We start from the raw sequence: 23759 nt of genomic DNA, 5'->3' as shown, positions 1-23759 counted from the left end.
TAATTTTATGTATTTGCAAATGCAGCCTTTGGAATGAAGCTGCTGATTTAGAATAAAGTCTATTTAATTAGCATGTCCTCTAAATCAAAAAGCACACCCCATTTAGACATGTTCTAACGCAGGGAAAAATACAAGTAACACATTTTCTTGTTTCTCAAATTCTTAGAGTTTTCCATGGTACATTTATGCAAGCAAATAAATGTCATACTAAGTTTTGTTTCTTTAAAAAGTGGTTCTAAAAGATACTAAAACTAGAGATGTAATACATGACTATTGCAATGATCTAATGCCAAAACTCCAGCAATCAGACATTCAAAACCTTTTTTGCTTCTGAAGTTTTCAGCTGGGATGTACAAAAAAGCCTATGGCTTAAGGTCACTGCTGTGCAGTATTTGCTAATACAGGACATCTAAATATACACGGAGATTAAAGTAAATGTTTTCCCTCACCCACTGTCCCTGAAATTAAACCTTTTCTCCCCTAGACTGTACCAGAATAAGTCTGTAAGCACAAGGGTATGCATAGTGGAGTTCAGTTTCCCAAGTTTTTAACATATTTAACATATTAACATTTTCAAGTATTTTTAACGTACGATAAAAACAGATCTTAAGTTACATAAAACCAACACCTCTAAACTCTTTTTGTGAAAACTATATTGCTTCGGTTGACATCTACATTTAGGAGAATCCCAGAAAACTACCAAAACCGAGTACAGAGGTATTGCCTTAAGCCTATTTAGAATTTGAAGTTTTGTGATGCAAAGAGTCTGCATTTGCTTTTGGGTAGCACCCACCCTACAAATGCTCTTACTACCATCGCTACTGACATTCAAACGCTCTCCACTGCATTTCCTATCATCCCTCTACCCTCTGCTTCTCAAACTGGGAGCACGGAGGACCCACCGCTCTCTGGACGGACTGTGTGCAACACAGCTCTGCGTCCTCACACCAGCGCCGTGACCTCAGCCGTGACCAGCAGCTGCTTTCCATCACCGCGTCAGTTATTCTCCGATGATAGAGAAGGACACATGAGCAGAATGTCCGGTCTCTGACAAATCCCAAAGTCAAATCTTGATGTAATAATCAACATTTAACCCACAACAATGCCAAAACGCATTGGTTCTAAAGCAAACCAGTCACACTGAATTCCTGAATGAAATATTCTAGAGCAGTATTTAGTAGATGTCCAGATGGAAGGAGGAAAAAATAAAAGGGTACTATTTTCTATCTGTCGCTCAGGGAGACAGGAAGGGATCCAGTCAAGTTCTTCCTCCTGCATCTTTTTTATTAAAAACCACCACGCTTCATTTTGGTACGTCCAGATTATAACTGAAAACATCAGTCCCTCTTAATGGCTTATTGTAACCAAGCTAGGTTTAGCTGGGTTTCACATGAATATGCTGGGAAACCCAGACTGTTCCTGCACACAGCTCGCCCTTGTCAGAGATGAAAACGAAGAAAGCTGCAACTCAGAAGAGTACATACACGCACAAGCCATCTCTAAGGGAACGCTTAAGAGTGCTGATGAAAACTAAATTTGGCATGGCCATTTTCTGACCCCTCGGAAAAAGAGACAGAGCCCCTCATGCATGCAGAGCAGCTCTGAGGCGAACTGCCCTCCACTGGGGATGATGCAAGGAGGGAGAGCAGCAGTGGGTTTCCCCACGCTTACAGCCGCACGCTGGAAACTGAAAGCAAGGGTTTGTCAACTAAAAGACAGAGGATCGTCATCATAGAATTTGATCTTCTGTATTAATATAGGCTGACTTTTCTGATTCTCATTCGAGTTAGTACCTATCTTTTAGGAAAAAGTAAGCAAGTATGCGAGTGAATCCCCAAGCTGCTTTTTGACCTCTGTTATTTTTAATTAAAACTTGGCAGTCATCTACATATCAAAATAATCAATAGATTTACCTTTTTTTTTTCAACTTCTTTAATTCTCATGGTGTTATTATATTTATGGGACGTTTTCAAGCAAGAGAAATAGCTCCTTTATAGAAACGCTTTTCAGTTGAAAGGAAAGCTGAGATGCTAGCAACTGGAATATGAGTTGAAGAGGCATTTGCAGACCTGTCACTGCTTGCGAACCCTGGAGACACGAGCTCACTACATACCATGGATAAGGATGATTAGACTTACCCAGTGTCATAGGATAGCTTAGATGTTTACAGGCTCCGATACAACAGCTCACGTGTCAGGAAAGGGACTCACTTGACTTGCAACATCCCAGCTAAGTATACGCCACTTAATAATACTTGGGGGGGGGGGCTAGTTCACAAGAGAGAAAAAAGTCACCAGCATCACTGGAGCTGCTTTGCTTGATGCAGGCCCAAAGTACCCACTGCCAGTGGGGGAAGAAGTCACAGTGCCAAGGGCAATAACCCCGGGGCTGCAGCAGCAGGGTGTACAGCGGGGAAGAACCCAGCCAGCCACAGAATGCCCAATGACTAACCAGGTCAAGTGAAGGACGCTAAAATTACAGAATAAGGGTGTTTATAGTATATTAATGCTTTAAATAATTCCTGCCAGAAATGGGTGAAAGCTAATTTGAACTCCAGCCGAAAGCTTTAGTAAACTTCCTCAGTATTTTGAACACATTTAGTTTAGCATCCTTACAGTTGACAAGACTGTGGCACTTTACCTACCTAATACATACAGGGATTTCTTTATTTCTTATGCAAGTATAACCCAGATCAGAGGCTGCATTAATCTGGTAATTTATAGCCGACTACTGAAAGCACTTCAAAAGAAGGTTCCTGAAAACCCACAGCAAATAATTTGAAATTAGCTAGATTCCAGAGGTTTGCTTCCAAAGAAAGTCCCTTCAGTCAAACATGGAAACATATGCCTTATGATCTTCGTGTAGTTTTTCCTCTTAGTACAGACTACTGTTTTGAAAAGTGTGGTTGATTTTAAAATTTTACCTAGTTAGAAGACTGAGTATGGCAGCAAGCTTGACTAGTTTATATAAAAAAGAAAAAAAAATAGTAAAGTTTCAACTTCGTTGCTTTTCACTTTAGCTTTTTATAATGTTACCTTACAACTAAAGTTCAGCTGAAACAACAGTTATAAACCCAATCTGAAAAAGTGTTGTAAAGAATAACAGATTGTTTTGCAAATTTACTACAAATGAGGGTAGGTGCTCAGGGCCTTTATAGCAGCAGGTGATCCTGAATACTTTTCAGACTAGAATGCCACTTAGGGTTCTTTATGACCCTTTCACACATACTAAACAAGAGAAATGTATTTATGAAAATTTCCTGTGAAATTCAAGATCTGTATTTACAAGCTATATACAAAAATACGTAGATAAACTAAACGGAACCACAGTAGTGGTGGCAACAAAATTTAGCTTGTTGCAGCAGTTCAACTTTGTTGTATCTCTAGTACGGAATGCTAGAAGGGAGGTACCTCATCAGAAGGGCTGTCAGAAAAGGTCTTTATTTGGAAAAAAGCATCCTTATTTTACTTTTAAATTAGAAGTTCTCATTTCATCTTGGAAAACATTCAAAGATGAAAGCTTTTTTCCTACTTATTTTTATTCCTTTTTTTTAAAAAAAAAAAAACAACTCTGCATTTTAATACATGGTTGGAATAAAGACAGCTTTGCTAATGCTTCATCTTAATGACGTCTGTATTGCCATGGAGATTACTGTGACATCACAAGATCTACATAATGGTCTCAAAGAACAAGAAGTAGCAGGGAAACGTTACTTAAGAGGCAAGACCCTGTCTGAACACAGTTTGGCTTATTAACATTCATGAAATTCTTTAAAACAGAGGAGTGTTTTCCAATCTCATAGAAAGCCTTTAGATCTTCCATCCTAAATGAAGGGGTTTTTACCTTGAAAAATATATAATAAGGTTTTTAAAATCCCCTTATAGACTTCTATAATTAAGGTATTAGAAACTGTCATCTTTTTAAAACACTAAAAAAAAATTAATAATTTGAGGTGTCATCTAGGCTTTTAGTAGTAAAATAAGACCATACATACTGACATTTTCCATCCTTACTTACATGCCTAACTCATTCAATACAACCAATTCATTCACAAAGGGCTAAACACATGACCTCAGTAACAAGTTTCTATACTGGTACACAGCAGATGCATTCAAGATATCTTTGTAATAAGTGCCCTATAACTGTAAGTGAATAAACAAACCAAAACAGTGAAGTAATAGTGACAATTTTGTTTTAGCCATTTAGATTATAATTTGAAAATAAATTATCCCTCACTTAGAAAGTTATACTACGGCTAGTGGCCCTGGATTTATTTTTCAGAAACATTTGAAAATTTTAGCGTCACCTGAAAGTAAACTCTCAGATATTTCAAAGTCTTCTACAGTATGAAATAACATTTTGTTAGAAACACTATTTGCAGAATTATAGTAGCAGAATCATGCTAATAAGTAACACAATATTTTTGATTCCTTCCACCTTTCTACAGTCCTGCAAATGCATAAGCAGGTAAGTAAAAGTCATTACTTCAGCTTATTAAGATTGTCTTTCACCAAAGATAAGTATTGAACATTAGATCACCTAACTCAGCTCCACAGGAGGCAAAGAGAAGGCTCTTCCTCACATACACCCTAAACCTAAATGCAGGGACAACCATCCCATAACATATTTATAATGGACTTCCCTCAAGAGTTTTCTTGGACATTTTGTAAAAATATACATATATATATACACACACACTTATCAAAAAAGACTTGTAAGTCTTGCAAGTGTAAGCACAGGATGGACTCTAAGGTACCTCCTGGCTTTTCTGCAGAGTACCCAAATTTTGGTGAGTATGACCTTCCACTCTGTGTATTCTTCTTTTAAATAGAATTGTTCAGCAGTAATAAGCCATCTCCTATTTCAGGATTGAAAATTGACCTCTATGTCTAGTTAACATTGCTCCCTAGGCTGTGAAAACTTCACCGCCCTGCTGAAAATGGTCTTTTCCCCAGCATATCCTACCTAGACCAGCATCGTCATCTTCTTGCTCTGCAGTGCACTCCATCCCCTCTCTCCACACAGGCATACTTCTCCCTCTTTGGTATTATTCATGCTATTTTTGCACATAGTTCATTTTGTTGTTATTCTGGGGTAAGCAATGACCAGATAACTTCTCAGTTCATTACACTTATAAAACTCGCCCAGAGACTCGGAGAGCATGTAAAACAAACACAGTCTTCCTTTTGCCCTCAGCAGGAATCTCATAACGCAGTTTTCTCAAATAACTGAGGTTTTTTTGATGCTTTGCAGGTTTGTACTCAAACTCAAAAGCTTAAATACTAGAGTACTGAATCAGAAGGAACCTTAAATCAGAAGGAACAGCTTGCAGAACAGGTAGTTTCACCAGCTGCAATATCAATTGTGAAAAAGCAACAGTTTTCTTCTGACAGATATCTTTAATTAGTAATGTAAGCAGTAGCCAATACCCAGATATAACACGTCTCACATTTAACTTTCAAATAACCACATACTTTATACACAGAGAATTTTCTCCTCCTTAACTTCTCAGAAAGGGCTCTTAATTTTTTTCCACATCCCCATTGGTACGCAAGTAATTTATTATCATTGCAGATAATGGCTTTTTAACATTAAAATCAAGCCTGAAATTTTACAAAGAAGATATTAGTATAAGTGAGAACTGTTGAAATTAAATTAAAAACACATAATTATAATGTACGGAAGGACAATAAAAGCAAAAGCAAAGATAAACAATGTTTCCAAGACTGATTAGGTGTTGTTCTCAATTACTTCAAATCACGACATGCTCCATTAGGAACCCTAATGCTGGGATTAGAAAGGTCTCTCTAACCAATGAGACACAAAATAAGCTAAATAGAAGAGTCAGCAATAAAAAACATACCACTTCATGGCCAGTTTTCATTGCAGCACATTTCAGAAATCAAGTATCAACTAAGAAGCACCAAAATTTTTCAACAATGAGAATACGTCAACATCTCCAGGAAAAACAAGTTTTTGGTGGAATGAATGTTTTTCCCATCCATCCTAGAGAGTATCCTAAAACATTCCCAGGGTGGGGGGGAGCAGCCCACAAGTTCATCACATTTTTCAAACACTGAACAGCCATAATTCTAACCCCAAGTTTCTAACAACTAAAAAAATGGGATGTGAGAGATGGTATTATTCATACACGTCAAAGATTATATTTCCTCTGTCAGCTACCTTCAAGGATTCTCTCCCTTCCCCTGCTTGCTTTTTCCTAAAAGATTGTCCCCCACAAATCTAGGCCATTAAACCTCTCTGCTTCATTTTAATTTTTCATTAAGGTTCTTTTCAGTTACTTCGAGCTATTAATATACATTCACACTTACACTGAAAAATTCTGCTGTCCATATCACCTCAGATTTTGGGTTTTATTAGCATTGGCTATATCCCACACTTGTAACACACTGAAAATTTTGATTGCTTATTCCACACAGCAAATGCAAAAATTACTTAAATTGGTTGACAAGCAGGACTCGCTATAAAAGCAGTGGTTTAGATATATGCTTTACATACTTTGTTTCTATGCTCCATATCACAAATTCCTGAGCATAATTTCGTCATTAAAACAGATACATGTAACTTTTTAGTATTTTTACACAAGTGCTGTTTCAGTGGGGGAGATAAACGTCATTAACTTGAATAAAGCACAACATAAGAAAACCCTACTTACTTTTTTTTTTTTTTGGATGTAGCAAGTGGCAGGCAATGCCATCTTGACTTCGCTTATAATTACCATGTGTCAAACAATGAAAAACTGGATGAGAACAAGGACTACTGAACCTACAAGTTCTACACCATCAATTAATGGTGTCCCTCCCACAGAAAATGGATGAAATTGTTCTCCACATTCCACCAATGCACCTGAGCATCAGCAGGTGATCCAGACCATCTCAAGTCCATCATGGGGTCTTTCATACAGAAAGAGACAGAAGACTGTAGCTCCCACATACACACCTGGAAACTAGTACACGGCTTGCATTCGTCAGCTTGTGACAGCTTCTGAAGTTGGCTTTTCCCCTACCATGAACATTTCGATCCCTGAAAACCTCCCCACCTTAAGAGGAATCAGAAATACTCAGGCTCACTTAAAAGTTATTCAGGTCATTTGATGCTTCCTGCTTCATTGTTACCTTCTCATTGCCTCCTCACAAACTTGGAAGAAAGCCTGGTAGCAGTAGCCCCACTATGCTAGATTCCTATTTTTATTTTCAAAAGATGCCAGCGTAGTAGATTAAGTCTCTTAACATTTTATCAGCTCTGCAAGAGCAAAATTCCAGTAGCATTTAAATAATTGTTTTGACAGGAACAATGTCAGACACCATCCAATACCATAATTTAGGAACCGTGAGCTCTTCTGTTTCCCAGCACCTCAGATACTGTCAGCATACTTGGAAGATGACCAATTTCAACCCTCAATGAACTCTTCAATTATTCAGCAGAACAGGAGACGGGTGGTATAAAGCAAAAGGTACATAACACCAAACTCCTGTAGCTGTAAAACACATTTTAAATATTCATATTTAAAAAAATGTACACCGATTTCTGTAAACAGCCAGGACACTTTCAGATGACATTACTGAAATAAGCAGCATGTGCTCTGCATCACCAACTCAGCTGTAACAGCAGGTGACACGACAAGGCCCAGGTAATTTATGGCTCAGCAAATTCAGCTATAGCCAGAGTTGACTGTGACTGTGTCTAAGTGAGGAAGCCAGATCCAGAGAGCCTGAAGCCCTCCCTGCCAGCCAGCCCCTCATTCAGCTGGGCTCGGGGGCAAATCCATGGCAGCTCTAGCTTCCCCAGCACCTCACAGAAAAGAAGGTAATGCCACACATCAGCGAGCTCCGGGCTTCACTGGTAACACTGGCCACGATACCAGCAGGAGATGAACAGATCCAAGGTAAGTGGCCAGACCAGGCACTCCCAATGAAACCTCCTCTCTTGTAAGCGAGCTTTTGTTTTCTCCAGCAGTTTGAACCTCAGAAAGCAATTACAGTCACGTGCACTGTGATAGTCTGATTTTGTGCATGCAGGAAACAGTAAACATCTCCATCCAAAAGGACATACACAGTCTTTTAGGTAGATGCAGACAGTACAAAGCAATTAGCATTACTTTCTCGACGTCCATTTAAAATCCACCGTGAATAATTCATGGCAGACATACACTCAGTCATAAATGCACAGACATCTCCACTCTGCTTCCAACTTCTTTCTTCAGCTTACAGTTTATCTTTCCTAGATTAAACTGTAAGGTCATTCTCCTCCATGCCTCAGTTTCTGCAATGCTGAACCTCGTCATTCAAACCCGACAGAAGACAAGACGGCACTGGGGGTCAGCCCACAACCATACCACGCTCTATGCCTTCCCACCAGCCTTGAGGTACAGCCATGAGCATGGCTTCAGAACAGCACTAGCTGGATACAGAAATAATGAAGCAGCAAATAGATCATGGGAAAATCTAGCAGCAGTAACTAGCAGCAAAAAAAAAAAAGTTTTATACTAAAGATCGAGAATTCTGAGGGCACACTAAATCCAAAGCACACATTTTCAAGTCATTTCTTAAACAGACTTGAAACCATAGCCTGGGGAGTTACTTTTCTTTAAAAGATCCAATGTATGGTCTTCGTGCTTCCCTCCTGATGCCGTAAATCCTTAGCCATAAGCAAAACTCAGAAACAGGGAAAAGCTCAATAAGCTCAGCACAGCTCTTCACCAACTCCCGCTGCAGCTTAAGTAACTAAACCAGCAGCTCCCAAAAGTACAACTCTGAGCCTCCCTCAAATCTGTTGTTCTAAACCTCTCTATTTCCTGGTCAGGGCAAAAAACCCACCTTTTTATTCAAATTCAAAATTTATCTTGCTTTAAATATTTATGTATATTGGTCACTCTCTTCTAGTTAAAACACCAGTTTCGTTATCTCATAAGTTTCAGCCAGCAATAGCCATCACCAATAAACACTAAGTTGCAAACATATTAGGGTCATACACCAAGAGAAGGATTAAAGCTACCAATATAATTTTATTCACTGAAAAGATCGATCAAAGACACTTCCATATTCAAAATATAAATGTATCATCAGTTAGATACATACAAACCACACCAAATGGCATATTCCAGGCAGCACAAAATTTAGGAAGCATGCTTCAGGATCCATAAGGCTGTATAAATGCATGTACATAGCCAAGAGCTCTGCTTCAGCACTATTATACTCACAGGCATTACCTGTCAAAATAAAAAAAATCTGCCAAAATCCCTAACAAATTTTCTTCTGAGAGAGGTTATTTTCAGATCAGGACACATCTGGACGAGGACAAATCATTTCTGCACAAATTTAGTTTTGCTATTGCTTTAAACTCTTTCAAAACAAGTCCATAATTTCTTCAGTGGCTCTCCAGTAAAATTTGATATTCTACTCCATTTTTACAAGGTGTTTTAGTACAGGATAGACCAGAGGGCTAAATCATCAATATTTAAATAAATATATCCCTTTTCATTTTGAAGAGAGAAAAAACAGATGTTCTCTCAACTTCAAAACTTCATCTTTTAATTAGAAGAAAAAGCTTCAATAATTGCTCTCATATGTAAATTTTCAAACTTGCCAAAAGGAGTGCAGCTCTCCACTGCCATATGAGGTGGTGAGGTAACAACTAGCTGCGTGTGCCAGTAAGGAAGGAAAAGAAGCAGCTACAGGAAGGAAAGAGCGTAGACAAGCGAGCTGTTTAAGACAAGAGCAAACCCAAGTTTGCACGTGGCAAGACAGCAACGCAGCATGCCTGAGCAGCGCAGCACACACCACCCAGACAGTCTCGAAAGAACTCAAGGACAAAGGCAGAAAAACCTCAGCACCAGAGACTACTGGTCTGAGAAAAACTGCCCAGCAATTCCATATTTTAGGGTAGTTAAGAGTTAGTTGCATCCTCCAGTCATGGAGGCCACGGGCAAGCACAAGGTTAGCTGTAGGAGATCTAGGAGATGTTTTGTAGCACAGCTCCAAGTCAAATACGATGAAAGACTGTTCTAAAATTTACACTAGAAGCAAAGTCCAGGAACAAAAAACACACGGGAAGTCCAAGCAGCTGAGCAAATGCAATGGAGCATGGAGCAGACCTAGGGATGCTGGAGGCCATTCCAAAAGATATTTTGAGGGATTGTCACATTACTGCTGTCAGTGATCATGTGAAAACACAGGAGAGCCAGGACAACCTTCAGGGAATTGTATTTTCTGCTCATTTATTTTCTGGACTTCATACATAAACCTCATTCTACCACGTCAATTGCTTCAGGGTAGGGATGCTCAGGGAAAATGGTGACAGGAAGAAGTTTTAATTTGTGCTAGTTTGGTGGTCACGGTGGGAGGGGGGCAAGTAAGGAATGTTTAGGTTGACTGTAATATGTGCCTGATGTTAAAGAAAAGGAGTAAGTATGACAATTATTATTAGTAGAACATGGGGTAAAAAAAAATCTTCCTCACATTAAGTAGTCAGAATAAATTTCACAGCATCACAGAATGGTAGGGGCTGGAAGGGACCTCTGTGGATCATCTAGCCCCTCCCCTGCCAAAGCAGCATCGCCTAGAGCAGGTTGCAGCTTCACTGTTCAGTGTTCACTGTTGCAGTTTACAGAAAGTAAATAGGAGAACAAGATTAAACTTTATTTTACCAAAAATATGGCAGCTTTAATTGTTCAGGTCAAAATGCTTTAAAACTCTTAATTGTAAGTTTTCGCAAAATGATAAATTAACTGGCTAAAACCCAGCTTATAAATGCTATTTGCTAGTTGATGACTTGGCATTTAAAGAAATACAAACTAAACTATATTACACTAGGCAAATAAAGCGATACTCGTACTATTATAGTACCACGGACCTGTTGGCACGGGTCCAGAGGAGGGCCACAAAGATGATCTGAGGGCTGGAGCACCTCTCCTGTGAGGAAAGGCTGAGGGATTTGGGGCTGTTCAGCCTGGGGAAGAGAAGGCTGCGGGGAGACCTTACTGCAGCCTTCCAGTACTTAAAGAGGGCCTATAGGAAAGATGGGGACTGGCTTCTTAGCGGGGCCTGTTGTGATAGGACAAGGGGTAATGGTTTTAAACTAAAAGAGGGGAGATTTAGACTGGACATAAGATTTTTTTTTTATGATGAGGGTGGTGAATCAGTGGAACAGGCTGCCCACAGGGGTGGTAGATGCCCCATCCCTGGAAACATTCAAGGTCAGGTTGGACAGGGCTCTGAGCAACCTGGTGTAGTTGAGTACGTCCCTGCTCATTGCAGGGGGGTTGGGTTGAATGACCTCTAAACATCCCTTCCAACCCAAACTATTCTACGATTTTCACAAAACAGACATGGTTTAGCATTCTAAAATATGTTGCTCTGTTCCAATATTCCATCTTGAGCATTTTTTAAAATTATTTCTAATGAAAGACTTGTCAAGTAGCTAGTTACAAGTAGTTTTCAACTCATCCAGTAAATTACATAACTTTGGCAAAATTGGCAGCTGTGCCACTCATTTCAAACAATTTCAACTAGCAGCTATTTGATGATAGAAAGATGCTTATTTTTGGACTGCTATACTATTATTTATTTGTGGTTTGAGTGGGAAAGCAGAGGGTTGGTCATTTCTTATGCATTTAGACAGCTTGATTTTTTCTTTTCAAATTATTTTTGAAGACATTCTTCTTCCCAACTGTATATTATCTGTCTGCCAACCCTAGAAATCCAACAAAGAATAGCAAATGCTCTTGAAACTGGGGGGAGGGGACGGACCGTATATTTTATTTCAAATTTGGCCAGCGACTGTCCAGCCATCATTAGGGGAAGCCAAGCTGGACAAAGCCAGCAGGAGGGGCAAGGGGAAGCCCACAGCCAGAGCAGCACCAGCAGCTCCCAAAGTCCCGCTGGGAGGGCTGGATGCGGGCCAGGGAACCTGTGCAAGGGGATTTACTGCACGTGCATGTGGTAGGCTGGGTTAAGCTGTCAAAGCAGAGAGAATAATTTTCAGGTAGGAAAAAATGAGGCTTTGGGGACTGGGGGATAGTATGTACTGATCACTCTGAGCTCTAGGAAAATAAAGTTAGGAAAATGAGAATTTTCCACATCATTCAGAATTGGGGAGAACAACATACTTCTTGCTTCCTCCTCCTACACAGACTTCTCAGCTCCATCCTGCTCTTACTCACGAGCTTCACATGTTGCAAAATTATTTCCTAGTGGCTTTCTAGATAGACAAAAATAAAATGGATGCAATGGAAAGATGAAAACATCACAAAAATAGCCATAATATGAATTTACAATAAGTTTATTCAAATAACAATGTTTTGGCCAAACAAGATCAAAATTAGATGATCTCTACCTGGCAACATTTAGGTCTCTTCCTACTAACTGACGCAAACAACGCATCAGGACATGCTCCATTTGCTAAAGCATAGCAAATTCATCTTAACAGCAGTAAGACATCAAGACTCCCAAATTATGCAATGCTCAAAAAAGCTCTCGAAATTAATACACTCTGTGTGCATAAATAGTTTAAGCACACAGTTATCCAATAACTGCCTTTTGGCGACTTTTGACACTACTCTTTAGACTTTAAAATATCATCCTATTAGTTCTTTCTGGACAGCAGCCTTTTCAGGAGGTCTCGCTCTTTTTCCTAGAACACTGTAAAATTTTACTTTAGTTTTGCTGCTGATTAGTCTCTTCTACCCAGTCTGTATATCTGAGCAGTTTACTGTTTCCTTGTGAGCAACTCACTGGCAGTGTAAGTACAGCTGAACAACTTAGTTACTTAGTTTTCACCTCAAGTGTTTGCTCTTTGAAAAAAAAAAAAAAAAAAAAAAAAAAAAAAAAAAAAAAAAAATATTCCTTATTACCCAAATCAGAATTCCAAAGCAGAAATTCAACCTGGATGCCCTGTCACTTTTCCCAAGTTTCTTATTCATGGATGAACCCCAGGCCCAGGGCTCCTGATTAGCCTTGCCCTAAATTTAAATAAGGCCCTCACCTACCCTTTAATACCTATAGCTTCTGAGAACAAAGCCTCTCACTAGAACAACTCTACTCTGGTTTTGCCCTCAAGAAATACTTTCTATCTTATACCACTAAATTAAAGTTTCTTAATTTTGCTTTCATGGACTTATGTTATCTTTGTTAACTGACAAATGGTATCTCTTGCATTTGCTTCCCAAGACACCAGCTTTAGCAGCTACTTGACTCCACCTACAACTATGAAACTTTTTCTAATGCCAAATTCCGCAGCTAAAATTCACCGAGAGCTCAGACACTGTCCCAGATGTCATTCCTGAATTTCTCCAGGTGAACAGTGCTTCAATGCTCTGCTTAGAGTCACAGGACCTGCAATTTTCTGTTCATTCTTCCAGGAAGAATCACAAGCTCACTGTTTATCAGGGGGGCTGGGATAGATGACCTCTAAAGGTCCCTTCCAACCCAAAGCATTCTATGATCTTATTAAATCTCACCTTTCATCAAGTGTCAAAAAATATCTGAAGTACAAGTATTGATGGAATTCAAAGGAACAGAAGATTCTTGCCACAGACTATATACAACCAACCTACATCAATTCAGATATCATATATCGCTTCTCCTGGCATTTAAAGGTAGCCCTTTCTGCCAGCTTTTTTCCTGGCATTGCCTGTTTATGTTTGACATATGGGACAATTTTCTTCCATCTGCCAGCAGCAGGGATCCTATAATCTGTTGTTGTGCTACTTTTTACAATAACCAGTTCTGCACCTTTATCACAGATGGTACTGTTTGATGGCACATCAAACATATCATCTTGTCACCAGTGCCTGTCCTCTTACATACATAAGACACCAAGAACATGCCACCATCGTTAAATGGAAGTCCCAAGACCAGCATTGGTCTCCCAGTGAAAGAGAGATTTGACCATCTAATTGTTCACTTGCCAACCAACACTAGCTTTCCACTGATTTCCCACTGTTTAAAACTGTAAGGAAGTTTCTAGTGCTTTCATTCTCATCATACCATACAGTGATGGGTCATTCTTTTATTCCACCTTTCACAGATTTTATTACATGCTACTTACTTCAAAGGAGCCTTTTATAGCAGCCTGAATGAATATGCATATAACCAGCATTTCAAAGTAATTCTGCTCTGCTTCCACTAAAATGATCAAGCTCAGTCACCTTGGTATAAAAACCTTGCAGTCATTTGCATTTTTTCTATAGCTTGAAATAATTAAATTTTTTACTGTAGCGATATAAATTTTGAACGTCTCACACTCAAACTTATCTTTTTTCATGTAAAACACCACTCCTCATTGGAAATTCATTTACACGAAGCCCAACCTTAAACAGAATTAGCAAAACTGGCAGTTGCATGATCTAAACATATAGTAAAGCAGGCACCGAAGACTTGTGCACAGTAAGTACAGCCTCAAGAAAGCATCGTAAGCTTTAGTGCATCTTATGACTTAAAAGTTTGATTACTCACAGGAACAGACTATTCAGTACTTCACTGTATTTGTTAGGTTTTTGGTAGGTTTATTTTTAAATTGACAACATTCCAACCCAAACTATTCTATGATTCTATTTGCATGACACTCTGGATATTTGTACACTGTCCACAATGATAGGCTTTTAGTTCCAGCTATGGGGATAAAACAATTATCACAGTTACTAAAGGCAGGAAAAGGGTGTTTATCTGGGTACTTCTGTGTTTTGTTAAGCATAAGACACTGCCTTTTAATTCTAAAAATTCTCTATGTCTCATGATTTGTTTTTAAAATACAGAATGCAGTGCTGACATACCTGCTCCTTGGAAGAAACATAGATTCTTTAATGAAGACTGAACCCGACAGCAGGATATACCAACAGGTACCAATATCATCAGGGCTGGAATAAAAAAAAAGACATTTTAAGACACCTGATTTAAGTTACTCATAGCAGTACCAAAATTTGCAGTATGAAGGACATCAAAGAGGCAAAAACGCTCAAAATTATGGTAGAAATCCACAGTTCAACCATTAACAAAACAATTCCATCAAACTATTCTAATTTCCACCTGCAAATAAATACATTATTAGAATGCCTCGTTTCATTTACTTCACTTTTTAAAAAGCATATATCTATCCATTTGGTAACAGCACAAATCCAATGAAATGTAATTGAAAATTGTTAAAAGTCAGTCAAGCTACAGTAAACATAGTGTATTGTATTGTCAAATCCACTACATTCCTCTTGCTGAAGAGAACTGCAGCATTTTCCCCCCTATAAACAAGGGTTCCTTTCCCAATTCTAGACATCTCCTCCTTCTCCCTTTCTTCAAGAGTGAAATTTGCCTCCTCAGTTTGCCTTCCCCCAAGGTAAGGGAACATTGGATATATTTGCAGACGTAAAACTACATCAGATTTGTTAGTCAACTTTATCTGCTGCTACTACGCACTGCCCCATTTTCATGCCTCTTCCTGGCACAAGAACAAACTCTCAAGAAAAGGGACAAAGAGTTTCTTTTCCCCTCTGTTCATCCTACAGAGGAACTGGATGGAGGGCTTTGTCATCCAGGGCCAGTTCGTTCTACTGCAGATTCAGATCTTGCTCCTTGAGTAATACAAAATCCTTTTCACGGGCTTAGACTCTTCTTGGGTAAGTTCAAATAATGTTTAGACAGGGAAATAAAAGAGTTTAAAGTTACCAGAAATAGCTGCAGTAAAAATCTTGTGCCGTTTCGACTGTCAACACTGAGAACATCTGTACTTTACTTCAGTTTTACCACCCCTACTACTTCTTCCAAAGAAACTCACTAATTGGATTCAAGGACGCCGTTACAAACTACACGAGCATTCTTATCTGAAAACCATGTCCCTAGTGACACTAAGAAATGCAGATTACTTAATTAATCTGTAGTACCTTCATTTTTTAAAATTACATGTCTCAAGTCTTTAGCAATGATTAGTTTTAACTTCAAGCTAGAACAGCCCACATCTTTTAATGACGATGACAGCATAGTATTAAAACACAAACTTAAATCTAAGTAAGCTATGTGCATGTTAGCAGCATGTTTTTCACTTTAAGAACTTCAATTTAAGAAGTTCCTACACAGCAGGGTTCTCAAAACAAGAGTGCCATGTCCTCAGCACTGACTGTATTAGGCTTTCTAAAAGGAAAGCTGAAGTTGGAAAGAGAGTGAGGGAGTTAACCTAAACCAGCTGAGGGCAAAACAGCAAACCGTCAAATCTAGAAACATACTTTATTTCCATTTTGCACTTTCTAGTATAGCCATGAGAGAAAGGACAAACATCACAAACATGGAAAATTAACAGAGGAAACGGAGGACACGATCTATGACCAAGAACACAAGATCTAAGATGCTGCAGCCTGTATTTCTTTTCTGCCAGCCTATGACCTGACCACTGAAGCCGCACTGATCAGTGAAGACCTAACATCTTCAGAATGAAGAATTCAGGAAAGACTTCTTTATACTGACAGACAATAGAAAATGAAGGAATAACATGGTGTCACAGCTAAAACAACAAACCAATTTAATTTACATAGCTGAAGTGCACCAAGCTGCCTTTTCTAAAGTGTGCTTCACATGCTTGATTCTCACATTGACCTGTATTGTCTTCAAACTTGTTAGTCTAGAAAAATCAACATCGTACTTCAGTACAGAGAACCAGGTTGAAGCAGTCAAACTCAAGAAAACCAGCACTGTAAACGAAAATGTTCTAAAGAGCATAAACATGCACCTGAGCTAAGTCACACCTCTTCAAACACTCTTCCCCCCCAGATGAGACCTAAGCAGACAGGCAAATAGCCAGCACTGCTGCTGAGCTGCAAGTCTGCTGGGCTTCTTATTGTTTCTGGGTTTTAATAGATGCCATTCTAAATACAAATAATCTGCACTAATTGCAATGGCTGAACGTTTCTAAAATAGTAATTTTCAGCAATGGCTGTTAGACTGAGTGATTTCCCAAGTTGCTGGGAAGTAATTCTATTAGGACGTCAATGATAATTTTTCCATGTGTATTACAGTGCATTACATTACCACATAAGAATTTTTGTGGGGTTTTTTTTTCCCTTTTCCTAAAAATTGACAGTTTGACTATGTATAAAAGCGTAGTCTGACAGAAGAGAACCTCACCTGGGGTCACAAGCTTTATGACTCTAAAGCAAAAAGTAATCTAGAAGATCTGTTTATGTCTTTACAGAAAGCCATTTCTAAAGACAAATTAATAGAAACAAGAATAAAAAAAAACATATTTAAACCAACAGTAAAATGATTTAACTGTTGTAAATTTACTAATACACAAACTTTTTTTTTTTTCCTTTAAGAGCTGATAAACTATTTTAAATACTTCCGTCAAACCACCTACTTGTAAGGCGCTTTAGCTGTCTTTTCTCATTGGGGATCTTTATCTCCAAAAGGAAAGGCAGCCACTAGCTTTCACAAGCATCAGTCAATATGTTCAATTTCAAGTTCAACTTAATGCTACTTTTGAATCCCCCTTTGAATCTTTTTAACCAACAACTATAATGATTATACCTTTAACTGCAGTGGTTCAAGTGTGGTCCACACACAGCATGACTTTTCACTCCGTTAATCATCCAACCCAGTTTTATGGTTTTATTGCCTGTTCGTGGCTTTATCCACCTCCCCAGCAACTTAGCTCTTAAGCAGTTGTTGCTCCTTCTCACTTATCTGTCACGAACATCATACTTTATCCACTTTCTATATATAATCAAAAAAAGTATCTGTTCATTTCACAGCTGAAAGTGTTGATACAAAAATTAAATCAAACTTGGGTTTATTTTCCTTTTAGCTTCATGTGCACTTAAATAATTGTTTTTATTTTTACAATCATGTTTGAGACTTTCTAAGCTCGAAGGTATTTGCATCATGTAGTGCAAAAACCCATTCTACTGTACTCAACTCCTTATTTATCTAAATAACAATAATAATAATAATAAAAAAATCTTCAATATTGCTGTGTCACAGCAGTGAAAGGTTACTACAGAACATGTCTGTATTCAAGGTATCTTCCCCAAAATACGTTGTGCATTCTTCTAAACTTTCATTGCCAGCCAAAACATCATAAATATTTCAAAGACAGTCTTCAAGAGCAAAGAATACTGATGGATTTTCATTTACTTTATCCTTATAGATACTAGTGTCTTAATATAGTCTCGAACAAAACATCTTAAAAAACCTCGCATGTATAGCAAATACATTCCTTCCCCCAGAAGACACATGCTTCCCTCCCAAAAAACCACAGACAAATGAAAGTGATCTATTCCTTTCATATGAAAATATATTTAACTGTGCTACTTCTCAACACTTGCTACACTTTCAGTGGTTTAGAATAAAGCCTCAACAAAGCCATTTGGCAGCCAGCTTTTGCTAGACAGTGCTGTTACAGAAACCATGTGCAATTCTTTCATTTTAAGGATCCTGGGCTTTCCACAATCCTATTCAAACATCAGGTGGCTTTCAATCAAGCTTCCATGTTTTCTGTACTACGCTTGACATTTGTTCATCAACAATGCATTTGCATTCTTTGGGACTTCTGTGCCTGTAACGAACGACAGAGGAGCTGTAGAAGCAGCCTACAATGAACTACAAAAGCACTTTTTCAAGCCGCGTGAGGACTCATGCAAACACCATCTTACCCAATGTAGAATATTCATGTTTGATAGGTTTTCTTTGCAATCACATTTTACACTTTGTTTTTAAACATGAAAATTGAATGCTAGAGAATAAATCTTATCCCAATTACGGAGTTTTCTTTCACTACTAGAATACTGCCTACCACTGGCAGCCACAGCAGTGTCTACAAACCGTGTTTGTCTTCCTAAGGATATTTCTTCTGCCAAAGGGATGACAACAAGTTGTGCTAATAAGGGTTCTTTTGTGGACAGGACACATTCCTGACTGGGTTTGCAGGAGGGCATTAAGTGCATGTAAGCACTTTGTCCAGAATGAGCTGAAGCAGAATAGATGCCCATGACTTCCAAACACAGGCGTCCTTAGGGGGATATCTGGTTGTTTCAGTCTGGGGATGGTTAAGGGGAGAGTCAGTAGCACCTGTCAGTCAAGCTGATGTAGAAAGGAAAGACATTTGCTTCGGTAAGTCTTTTCAATAACCAGTTTTGTAAGGGTGCCAGCGCTGTTTATCCCAATGACCACGATTAAAGAAGCAGCTGTCACACTGGGAGAGTGGGAAGTGCAGTGACCGATCCACACCAGGCTGAAAGCAAAACCCACCCAACCACGCTAACAGCCCTTCTACCTTTGAGTTCCTTTCCCCACCCTCTCCCGAGTCTTGTGAAACTGCATGCACAGCAGGTGTGGAAATACTTGACATCAGAAGTTATTGACATGTGTTCCAAGCAGGCATTCACAGATCTTCTTTGCAGGCAAGAAATTACTTTACCTGTTGGCCTTAAGTGATGGACTACATTGCTTGAAATATGTAAGACTGATGGGGGTTTTCTTGGGGTTGTTTAGTTTTTGTTTGTTTCTTTTTCCAGCTCATCTACTGTTCTGGGTATTCACCTGGATGAAACTCAGAACTGTTACAAGTTATATTGCCTACTAAATGCAGCATAGCTATTCATGTCCCCAAGTTACAGAAAACAAGATTTATTACTAAGAAAGTAAGATGACACAGGCTATTTATCCTGCAGAGAATCAAACTAAGTCAACTCAGCAGTCACACATTAAGGGGCAGTCAGAAGAACAAAATCAATACGTGTAGTCATTCTGCCCCAGCTATATTAAAGCCAACAAAAGCCCCAGTGAAACCTTGGTGACACAACTTCCATCCACCCTTTACAGAACCAACAGGACCACTGGCCAGATTGAAGACACTGGCTGCACTGCACCTGTAACTTGGGCAGAGGAAAGAGTCTAAATCTGAAGAGCAAGAAGCAGAAAAACAAGAGATCATTACCAGAAATTAGAATTTGTATTATGTAAAGATAACCACAGAACGACTCAGGTACCAAGATTTAATGTTATTATCTTCTAACTACTATGGTAAAACTACCTATTGATAAAGTTTTCAGAATACTCAGTGTCCAGCAGCAACCTTAAAGTGGTGCAGAACTTAAAGCCAATACCACAACAGTCACCAACAAGCAGACTTTATGCATAACCTGCACTTGCTTCAGTTAGTTGTACGAAATCTAAATAAAGCTACTTTAAACCTTGACTCTAATATTATAGCACTTTTGAGAGCAGGGGATTTCCTGGGGAATCTATATTTAATTTCCCAAAACGCAAGACTTCATGCTTTATGGGAATTCAGGAGCTAGGAACGGAAATCCAGGGTCTGAACCGCAATACCTTCCCATCGTGCTTCCCTCCCCAGCTTCCTTGACGCAGTCCTTTTACGCAACTACAGACTGCAGCCAGACAGCACCCTTCTCAGCTTTGAAAATGACACAAAAACAGGAGACAGAACTTTTTGCAAAGTAACTTCATAGCCGTCACTCCACCTGTTCTGTTTGGAAACTTCAGCTCTATAATTAGGCCATAGCCTATGATGACATCAGCAGGCTGTCACCGTTGACAAGGTTAGTATTTTCAGGCTTCATCCTCATGCCTTCTAGCATCTGACCATTCTTCGAGACTTCAGAGGTACTCAAAAGTTCAAAAACCAGGAAGTGTTTATAAAGCTCCAGATTGCCGAGTTCCACAATATTTGCAGGCACTCTCAGAGCCTCCAGCATTTGTACCGAACTCTTCAGGCTGTGAACTATTTGCTCCACTGCAAAGCGGCAGCTCCTTATTCCCAGATCCCCAACTAGCTACATATACACTACTTAAAACTGAAGTTTTATTTCCTAATTATAATTATTTTATTTTAATTTAAAGCAATCTGTAGCACTTGTACACCAGGTTTGTAAGTATAAATCTGAATCAGTATTAACAACACAGCAAAGAAATTGTGCACAGAAAATAACTTGTTACAGTACACGTTCCCCAAATGTACTGATTCGGAAGGGCATCTGCCTACAGTAGCACAGGTATTCAAATTTTAGCTTTCAGATTTCCTGATCACACAAGATACTGAAAAACCTTCCAAAATATTCAGCTACAATAAATCTTTAAGTCAACCTGCTGAAAGACCCAATAAATCTCAAATATCCACAGCATCTCCAGTAAGTCTTCCCTTGTTCTAACAAGTCCAGATGCGTCACTTTCTTTTAAAACTTCTTCAGAAATAGCTATATTTTACCCACAGCAATCCATTTACTTCTTACTCTCATCAACATGAGATGTAGCACTACTAAAACCTCTGGAATAATGAACCATGCTTAGCACATGCTTACTTGTGTGCATTTGGTTCAATTAGGATAATGAACATTATAAGTATGTACAGCGGCAAGCACTTGCAGGTCTTCGTGCTGGCTGCTGTCAAACATGCTTTAACCCTGTCAGATAAGACATCACTTCAGCGCAAAATTCAGTACCTGGACTTGAAAGCATATGCTAAATAGAAGGCTTTGCCGCTCTGACCAGCTTCTTGGCCATGGATTTCTCAGGTAACTCCTTTAAGACAGCACTTGAAAAAAGTTAAGCAGCATACAGGTCTCAATGGAAACAAGCATGGAAAGGACTTCCATATAATTACTGCTTAGTATTCCTTTTATAGGAGATGTGTCTATCCGGAGACCTAAACAACAGAGGTGCCATTCTCCCTCCAACACTGGACTGAATGATCCAGCAACACCAGACTGGAAGCACACCTAACATACATCAAACATCAGCATGCAGAATTGCTTTCCAATGCAGAGGTATTTTCTAAAGTACTTCTTCAGTAGAACAATTTCTGGGTTGTGACAGAGCTAGTTAAAATTATTCTCTCCATAAATCGGTAAAATTCCAGCCACTAAAGGATTCATTGAATATTTACATTTAAATTAGTCATAGGACCATTCCTACAAGCTACAACATTTATAACTATTTTGATAAAAGAACTTATATTGCAAACCAAGATGCACCTAGCAGATTATATTTTCATGAAAATGTATACTCGGCGTTGTTGAAAGTTGAATAAATTTCAGAACATAAACATCGTTTATGCTCCCAGATCTCTACTTGAGAGGAACAGAAACAATGAAAATCCAACATGTCAGAACTGGGACCTCTTTCGGGCATTTAAGTACTACACAAGACGAAATTAGAAAGAACATTGCTCTGCAACCTCATGCGCCATAGGATATTGTTTCAGCAGATTAATCTGTCTGCTTCTCTTTGCTCATTTTAGTTATTCTCTCTGTGCTGAAAGCTGCAGGTAGTTTATCGTTTAATTGAATAACCGTTGCCACAATTAGACATTAGCCCTGAAGTGCCTTGGGATGTCAAACACGTCTTCAACGATTCTCTCAGGTAGACATCTCACTGCCTGAAGATCCTGCCCACTAGCATTGTACTGTTGTAACACTCAGAATAATCAGAAAAACGTTTACTCACATCATCAGCACTGTCTAGAACCCTCCGTAACAAGCTAGTTAAGCAGCTACCTGACATCTGCCAGAGCATTTCAGATGCTCTTGATGACATTCAGAGGTATATCCCAAACATAGCAGTAAAATAGATTGGGTACTTAATGCAACAGCCACACACAATCTTCAAATACCTTTTTTTGTTTGTTTTTAATGAACACATTAAGGTTACATTTATTCTTACTCCTAATCTTCACTCTATATATAAGAAAAAGTTAACATATACCCAGTAATAAAACTAATAGCTCAGAATTTAAAACTTCTAATTTTCACTAAACAGGCATCTTAAAGTGTAGACTTCAACAGATATCCATGATTATCTTTTATTAATGGACACGAGACAAAAGCTGATGTCTTGTCTCGTGGTAGCAAGAGTGGGAAATATAGAATGAACGAACCTCAGGAAACAATTTCTCAGTATTCATGAAAACAAATAATCATAAGTATGTATTTCTTTAGAGTATTTAATTTATTTGTAGTCTTTTCCACTTCCGAAATAAAAATCAGTAAAATAAACCAGAAAATTCAGTCAAAACAGAGATTATCAGAGTGTCAGTAATGAGTGTCAGTCTAAGACAGCTGACTAAACAGGCAATCAATAAATACATTATGCAAATATACACATGCAAGCTAATTAACCTATTGTCATTGAAGTCTTGGTATAAAACTTGTACAGTGAATTAGCCCTTGATATCAGAAGAGAAATTCAAAATGAAAAAAATTAGTCTCCTAAATCATCAGGAAAACAATGACAGAAGTAGTAAAATAAAATAATCTTGCATGCAAAATACTCTGAGGTCAATCAAGACAGACAATTCTGCTATTAAATCTTATACCCTTCTAATATTTCTCCAAAATCAAAGCTTTTCTTCTCAAAATTACAACTAAAACATGATAGATTTTAGTGAAACATTTACAGTAAAGAGGGTGCAAACTAAAATGCCTTTTAAAAACCTTACTTTAGTCTTCGTTCAAAGAAGTCTCAAAATCAGGTCAAACAATAACACAGAAATTCGGAACTGGCTGCACGAAGCCAACAGACTGTAACATTGATCACTGACACTATTAAGAAGCCTTGAGTCAGTGTTTGCTTACACAGAGCTGACTGCCAAGTCCTTGAACACGTTCGCTTTCAGGATACACATCGCGTAAGAAATTCCCCACAGAAAACATACCCACAAGACAATGTGTAAACGCAGGTTCCTGATTTACTGCAGTGCAGAGCTGGCAGTATCCCAAAGCTACTTTGGCACCTGCCCGACTATCA

General features: G+C 38.7%; 1 protein-coding gene across 6 annotated transcripts in view; it reads right to left on the bottom strand.

Moving 5' to 3' along the window:
• Positions 1-23759, bottom strand: part of RAPGEF2 (Rap guanine nucleotide exchange factor 2) — a 191446-nt gene that overhangs the window by 99523 nt on the left and 68164 nt on the right. For all 6 annotated transcript variants that reach the window (XM_075421642.1, XM_075421645.1, XM_075421644.1 and 3 more), the window contains exon 4: positions 14792-14875. In XM_075421642.1, coding sequence (XP_075277757.1) covers positions 14792-14875 — 84 coding nt within the window. The remainder of the gene's footprint in view (positions 1-14791; positions 14876-23759) is intronic.

This window comes from Opisthocomus hoazin, chromosome 5, assembly GCF_030867145.1.
Source record: "Opisthocomus hoazin isolate bOpiHoa1 chromosome 5, bOpiHoa1.hap1, whole genome shotgun sequence".
Lineage (NCBI taxonomy): Eukaryota > Metazoa > Chordata > Aves > Opisthocomiformes > Opisthocomidae > Opisthocomus > Opisthocomus hoazin.
This window is presented reverse-complemented; position numbering and strand designations above follow the sequence as displayed.